This window comes from Lithobates pipiens, unplaced genomic scaffold (assembly GCF_037356315.1).
Source record: "Lithobates pipiens isolate NorthernLeopardFrog02 unplaced genomic scaffold, aLitPip1_a1.2 Scaffold_30, whole genome shotgun sequence".
Taxonomy (NCBI): Eukaryota; Metazoa; Chordata; class Amphibia; order Anura; family Ranidae; genus Lithobates; species Lithobates pipiens.
The window spans coordinates 96,219,731-96,227,705 of record NW_027507791.1 but is presented as its reverse complement, the minus strand read 5'-3'; the positions used below and the strand labels follow the sequence as shown (position 1 = coordinate 96,227,705).

Here is a 7,975-nt window from a genome sequence, read left to right as displayed (position 1 = left end):
GGAGGAGAGAGGTGTGTCACAACCAGTAGTAGCATTTTGGAGACGTGGTGGCGGAACAACCCCCAACACTACTGCACTTTGTCCTGCATCCTTCCCAGCTGCCAGAAGAGTGACCCAATGGGCCGTGAAAGACAGGTAACGTCCCTGTCCATGCCTGCTGGACCATGAGTCAGCAGTAATATGCACCTTACTGCTGACCGCCCTGTCCAGCGAGGCAAGGACATTGCCTTCCACATGCCGGTAGAGAGCAGTGTTATGTACAGCCTTGAAATAAAAGACCTCTACGAAGTTGCATTCATCAATGTATATTTACTCAGAAAATCAATCTCCGTACAGAGGATCACGTCACTTCCTTTCCAAAGGGAAAGTGATGAAAGTGATGATATTACTCAATTTGTAACAGCGTTTTTATAAGAAAATTATAACATTACAGTCTATGTGTGGGAAAGAGTGAAAATAGAAAATACACAATACATTCCAGGATAATCTATTTCATATTTCACACGGTCATTTTCGCCATAACACAATAACAATTTTAAAGGTCATTCTGACTTTTTGGTAAGTTATGTTATCAACAGGTATTTTCCATAAAAACATTTGAACATCATTTCTGGGAATAATCTCATGTGAAGCAAATAACAAGTAATAACAATAACAATAACAAGTGAATAACAAGATATGTGTTGCAATATTGAGAATACCCAAGAAGAATTAAAAAACATTATATAAAGAAATACATTCTTATATTGAAGGGGAACTCTGGGTTATATACAGATATGTGTTACATATGTCTTCATATCTTGACATCCCTCCTATGTTTATAATTCCTTGGGTATTCCTCTTTAAACTTCCTCTATGGCTCTGGGTTGACCTTCAGCTATACGAGCCACCATCTCATGAGCAGTTCTAACTCTTGACCTTTGGGGCTCAAAAGAACCAGTGTTAGTACAAGCTTTCCAAATAGCGCAACAAGAAGTGGTAGTTACTTTAAAACAACATTTGAATAACATAGGTGCACATTTGATTATAAGGATTATAAGTACTATGATACCAACAATATATAGGATACCATGTAATATACCAGCAAACCAACCTCCAATGCCTGAAAACCAGTTGGCAGGATTAAGCCAGGAAGTCCAGCTTTCCCAGCTTCCTTCAACCCAAGCAGTTTCAGTATGCTCTTTCCGAAAATTGAGCTTAAGCTGTTGTACCTGTTCTACATGTGAAATGATAGCATCTTCTGCTTTAGTATCATTTCCAATGTAGTTACAACAGCCTGTTCCCACTATGGTGCATATTCCTCCCTGGCTCGCTGTAAGATAATCCAGCACCAGCCGGTGCTGCAACATCTCCTTTTTAACCATTTTTAGTTCAGTGTCAAGCATCACAATGTTCATATCATACAATGCTGTATTATTATCGATCAAGTCAGCTAAATCAATGATAAAACTGAATGCCTTTTTGATACAACATCTATTTACCGATGGTATGGAGAATATTGGCTTTATCTCCCTGTCATGGGACTCTATATTAGTGCTAAGGTCACTATTATAAATGTTATTAGTATTTTCCTCAACATTAACTAGGGGTACCTCAATGTTAGTCTCACCCTCCTTGTTCATGTCAGGATCTTCAACCTCATCATGATTCTCTTCCTCCCCCCCAGGTTCTGACTGAGAATCTAAATCTCTTTTTAAAAGATGTATGGGGATTTTACGGATTTGGGACTCCTTAAACTCATTGTTACTCATATACCAAGTGGCAGGTATTACTCTCCCAAAATAACAAACCCCCATAGAATTTAAAGGGATCCAATTATATGCTTTCTTCCCACATATAAAGTAATAACCTGGGGGAGCTGCACAAGCCTTCTTGAAATTATACCCCTGCAAACACATTAATAATTTCATATTGTTTTGCCTAGAATGTTGTCGATGCGTGTAGTCATGTAGTTCCTGATATCGATCTGTGCTCCATGCTGTATCCTTATCATCAAACCAATATCTGATCTCAGCATTGTCCATACAGTTAGAGTTCCCAATAGGTCTGGTAATACTTTGAAAACCTTGAGTAAGCAGCTCAGATGAATATTCTCGAGTGAAGTTTATGCAGACAGAGGGGATTGTCATTGGAGCATTAGTGAACAACAGGAGTGAAACAACTCTGTCAACCATAGTTCTGCTTACATCTTCAAAGTGAGCACTGTTCTCTATTTCAGCCAATGTGCTGGGAACACCTAATAAGGGTATAGTCTTATGTGATATAGGTGCGTGTGTGCATATCCAGCAATTAGAAATGTTCAGTTTCTTTGCTGCCTGTAGGTGCATGGACACAAAGGAGTTATGAAAGGGTTCACCCAATTTAACATGATACTCATGAGTGTCTCTTCTTGCTCTTTGATTGGGATTACGGCTTTCTTCAGGTTGCAATTTCTCACTTGTGACAGTGGCATTGAAAAGGTAGGTGTCATGTATCTTACCCTTTTCTTTATGGTATGTCCATTCGAATGCCATGACTGTAATCCACACCACCGCTCCACCACAGAGGATAATGCTCCATAACACCACATTCGGTCTAGGCCCGAGGAGATTCATTCCGGAGTCTTCTGGCTCTGGCACGAGTAATTGGCGGTGATGACCTAGAATGCAAGGGTAAAGAAGAATACCTGCTACCAGCAGACTGATCTGTAGGTTCCTTCGGAGCTACAGTCTTTTTACAATGGGAACCATGAACCCAGTACTTGTAGTCTTTCAGCTTCACTGCAGTTGGAGATACAAGAATGATCTGAAACGGACCTTTCCACCTAGGAGACAAAGTGGTCCGGGGTGTATGATTCTTGATGTACACCCACTCTCCTGACTTTAGTCCATGCGTTCCGTCACTTGTGTCCACTGGTTGTCCTGCTTTGGCTCTGGAAAAAGTATCAGAAAACACATTTGCCAGTCTGCGCACATAGTCTATCATGGTATCTTGACCATTTCTCAAATTTACTGTCTCTGGGGGTGCCAAAGGTGCAGGAAGTCTCCGAGGTGGTCTTCCAAATAGTATGTCGAAGGGTGATAGCCCGTGTTTTTCTTTAGGGGTAGTCCTAATGGTAGCTAAAGCTATAGGCAACGTTTCTACCCATGTGCTTTTCCCATTAGCAGTTATTTTTGCAAGATATCTCTTTAAAGTCTGGTTAGTGCGTTCAACCATCCCACTAGCTTGTGGCCTATATGGCGTGTGCAGCTGCTGTCTTATCCCCAGAATATTTACCACTTCTGCCATTAACTTGTTATCAAAGTGTGTACTTCTATCTGAGGAGAAAACAGCCCCTATACCAAATATTGGGATTAACTCTCTAATGAGACATTTTACTATTGTTCGGGCATTACTCCTGGCACATGCAAACTAAAAGATACTTTAGCCGACCACAAGTAGGCATATCTGAGAAGTCAATCTACACAATTTGAAACGGCTCCTCAGTATGTGGAATATGCACCCAACACATCCCTCCTGTTGAGACATGGCAAAGCCCATGGCTCAAAGCAAACAAATAAATAAACAGAGTTGGAGGAGCAACCATTTTTCCCTTCATAGTCCACAGGCCATCCTCATCACAAACAGCCCCTTTGGAGCACCAGGATGGTCTGTGAGGTAAGTTTTCCTGTAAGGCAGACAAAAATGTGTAAATCAACAGGTAAATCAGTCAGAAACAACATAGGCATGGTACTGGATGGCTATTTGTAGATTGCTCCTTTGCTTCAAGTATGTTTTACTCCCATCCCTTCAGGCATTAAAACTATAGTTACTCTTATATTTTCTCTGTCTAGCAGACTGCTAGGGGAGTATGGCGATACACCACCTCTTACCTATAGAGGTTCAGTGACGTTGGCAGTAATTACATCATTACTTATCTTAACCAAGAAAATACCTGCTGATTTAAAGTAGGAAAATTGGCATCACATATATTTAACAAAGTCTTTTTTGTCTTTCTCGTTTAATTTGAAGAGCTACAACCTGCACTTCAATACTTTCCATATGCAGTGCTGTTTTCCTAGGTATGGGAACTTGTTATACATTTACTATTTTTATCGCTATCCTTATTAATCTCTTAGATTCTTTAAGATCCACTATTCATTAATTCTAGCGCTGGCTTCTTTCTCCATTCTTTAACTTCCTATAACAATCCTCCCATGAAACTGTTAACCAGACCATGTCTTTACACTTTCTTTTAATTCTTCTTAAATTCTTATTGCTGAGTCAGAAACTGTAGCAGCAGGCATCTGCCGCACTGCTCCCTCACTGACACAGAGCCTGTTGACCCCTCCCTTTCAGAAAATCATAAGCACATCTGCAATTTGCTAGCTGTCCCGTGCACACCGATAGGGAGAGATTAACCCATTTGCTAACTCATCACTTACTTCTCTCTAACATTTTATTGTTCACAAACACCCTTATTCTTTGCAAATATGTTCCATACATCCACATACTTTTCAGGCACCACACAGTCAATCAAGATCCACATATCTGTATATGTGACTTGTTGAGTCCTTTCCATCTTGGCTTTGTTAAACATTATTGCAGCTGTATTCAAATTAACAACCTCATCTGAATCTTTTTTTTTCTTTCCACTCAATAAATGTAAAATCACAAAATTGTTATTTTAATCTAAACTAATTCCATTTTTACCAATTTCCCCATTACCCGGATTTCATTTCCAACCAAAGGTTGTCTAAACCAGTTTCAATATATCTATATTTATCAATAAAATTGTTAAACTCATATTAGAAATTAATACTCATATGATAATTTCAATATCACACACTAATATATATGCACAGATAAATGTCCTTAAAGGGGGACATATTACTTAATTTTACTCAATTTCTCTCTTTTTTTTTTTTAAATGCACTGTTTCCACTATCAAAAGATATTCAATTAGTGTAAGACATGGTTAAATGTAACCTTGATTTTACCATGTTTGGAAAACAGATTCAAAAATAATTGTGATCACATTGTTTATCATTAGATTCGTTAACCTGGCACATTTTGTTATAAATGTTTTGTCTAAAAAACTGAAATTGGCATGGTGTCCTCCCAGCTTATCACCAATCTCTCATGTCAGCCACATTCTTTCAGGAGAGCACAAAGGAGGGGGTCACATCTGCGTGCATGACACAAGCGAGCGAACTAAAGATTCCAGCATTCACAAACATACTCAAATATATCTCTAAATTTGCTTACATTATTCCCATTTGTACACAACACATGCATATCATTCTCTCACTTTCTTTTGTTAACCCAAAAGTATTCATTACCGGTAAAATATTTTTTCCAAGCAAATTTCCTATTTTCTTTATGTTTTATGTTTTTCCTGTTACTCTTTTCAGAAATGACAATAGTTTAGAGCTCCGGGACTGAGAGCTCTACTGTTTACTTACGGCTGTGTACCAGCAGCCCAGTACATATATTGAGATATCTCACTTCGTTCTACTCTCAGAAGGACGTCTCCTTTCTGAGTGGTAATAGGCTAGTATCTCTCAACTCCCTATTCCAGAGAACATACAGCAGGTCATTCACCCATTTGTGGCTATCCGCTGAAGGCAAACCTATCCACCTTAGGACCACAAACGTTTCTCAAAAAATCACACAAAAAATTCAACATTCACCACCTTCTATTCACTCATAGAAATTGTGGCACCTGCATTTTACACATCCCTTAATAACACAACTATATACATTGTCATTTCTGAGGGCAACAAAAAGAAACACAAGTACGTACATTTGCATGCATCAGCTATAATTGGTACCATTATTATTCTCAGTAATCATACATAGACAGAATGCATTGAAATCAAAAAGGAACGTGTTACCTTCTGTATTCCACAAGCCCCACCCGGCTCCTCAAAACCGCACAGAAAGACAGTACTTTATAATAATGAGAAATAAAATTTTTCTCACCTGAGGCCTCTTTGTTGTCCCTCCTGTTGCGGGTTGAGAGCCGGTGGTGGGGATGCAGACAAGAAGAACGTCAGGGTCACCAAATGTTATGTACAGCCTTGAAATAAAAGACCTCTACGAAGTTGCATTCATCAATGTATATTTACTCAGAAAATCAATCTCCGTACAGAGGATCACGTCACTTCCTTTCCAAAGGGAAAGTGATGAAAGTGATGATATTACTCAATTTGTAACAGCGTTTTTATAAGAAAATTATAACATTACAGTCTATGTGTGGGAAAGAGTGAAAATAGAAAATACACAATACATTCCAGGATAATCTATTTCATATTTCACACGGTCATTTTCGCCATAACACAATAACAATTTTAAAGGTCATTCTGACTTTTTGGTAAGTTATGTTATCAACAGGTATTTTCCATAAAAACATTTGAACATCATTTCTGGGAATAATCTCATGTGAAGCAAATAACAAGTAATAACAATAACAATAACAAGTGAATAACAAGATATGTGTTGCAATATTGAGAATACCCAAGAAGAATTAAAAAACATTATATAAAGAAATACATTCTTATATTGAAGGGGAACTCTGGGTTATATACAGATATGTGTTACATATGTCTTCATATCTTGACAGCAGGAATCGCCTTCCATGAGAAAAAGTGGTGTTTGGGGACCTGCCACTGAGGAACCGCACATTGCACAAACTCACGGAAGGGGGCTGAGTCTACCAACTGAAAAGCTAGCATTCAACCGCTGGGCATGTGGATGGCTGGGAGTGAACTTCTTTCTACGGTTCATCAGCTGGGGCAGGGAAATTTGCCTGCTACAATCGGACGTGGCTGTACTGCTAGCAGAGTGCCTGCAAGTACTTGGCTGTGACACACCTAATTCTACACCTTCATTCCTCTCAGTGCAGGTTTGAGAGAGGACTGAAGGTCTAGTGGGGTTGGAGATCCCAGCTGATGAGGAGCAAGGAGAGGTCCGCTTTGTTCTTTGGTGTGGGTCTTTGAGGCAAGCTTGCCAACGAGCTGCATGGCAGGTCAACATATGTCTGGTCAAGCATGTGGTGCCCAAGTGGCTGATGTTTTGGCCATGCTAGATACGCTTGAGACATATGTTGCAAATAGCAGCGATGCGATCTGATGCACTCGTCTCAAAAAAGGCCCACACCAAAGAATTTTTAGAATAACGCACAGAGGAAGCGCCCTGCACAGGCGGAGCTCTGCGGTGTGATTCAGTCAGTGTGTTGCCCCTAAGCTGGCCGCGGAGGGCATTCTGCCTCGTTGGAGATGTGCCTCCTCCTTCTCCTCTCTCCTACCAGGCACACACGTTGAGTCAGTGCCCTCATCATCCCCTACCTCTTCATCGCTGGAGAAAACCTGTCAGTATGCTACAGCTTGTGAAACATGACTGCTAGATTGCTGTCCTTCTTGAGCATCCCCTCTCTCTGCGCTCACGCTACTGCCTTCCTCTAGCTGAGTATCATCATCAGAGCCTACAAAACACTGGCCATCCTCCTGGAACATGTACCCAACACTGTGCTCAAAGAGTTCAGGGGACTCCTCAGGAGGACGTGGTGGGTCTAGGGAAGGAGTCACTGATGATGACATTGAGACGAGGGAAGAGGATGCGTTGGCAGCCGCTTTGCTAGTACCCTGAGCCTGGGTGAGAGAGGATGAGGAGGATGAAGAGGGCTTGGTCATCCACTCTACCACGTCTTCGGCATGATGCGGCTCAACGCGTCCAGCTGTCGAAAATAAGGATAAGCGTGTCCTATGGCCACGTGCTGATGATGATGCACCGCGTCCACGACCAGCACTGTTGTCTCTAGACACCAAGCCTGCTTGCTCTCTTTTATCGGCTCGTGCCTGTCTGCCTCTCCTTGTTGGCCTTCCAGACAGGGTAATGGCCTGAAGGGAGATGGGAAAATCAGCAATTGGGTAGTGTATATTGTGCTGGAGGCACACAACACCCACTAACTCCTGCAGATGCCTTTATTATAGAACACCAGCAATAAAGGGTAGAT

General features: G+C 40.8%; 1 protein-coding gene across 1 annotated transcript; it reads right to left on the bottom strand.

Annotated features, from left to right (window-relative positions):
• Positions 1–294: 294 nt before the first annotated feature.
• On the bottom strand, positions 295–6,565 carry LOC143943102 (uncharacterized). The gene is made up of 2 exons (XM_077464656.1): positions 5,944–6,565; positions 295–2,911 (listed from the first exon to the last, which is right to left on the bottom strand). The coding sequence occupies exon 2, from the start codon at positions 2,592–2,594 to the stop codon at positions 843–845; it is 1,752 nt and encodes a 583-aa protein (XP_077320782.1). The 5' UTR covers positions 2,595–2,911; positions 5,944–6,565; the 3' UTR covers positions 295–842.
• Between the last annotated feature and the right edge of the window lie 1,410 nt (positions 6,566–7,975).

Excerpts from the sequence above, each read along its gene's own strand:
- LOC143943102 (XM_077464656.1), bottom strand. The coding sequence starts at position 2,594 with ATGAATCTCCTCGGGCCTAGACCGAATGTGGTGTTATGGAGCATTATC.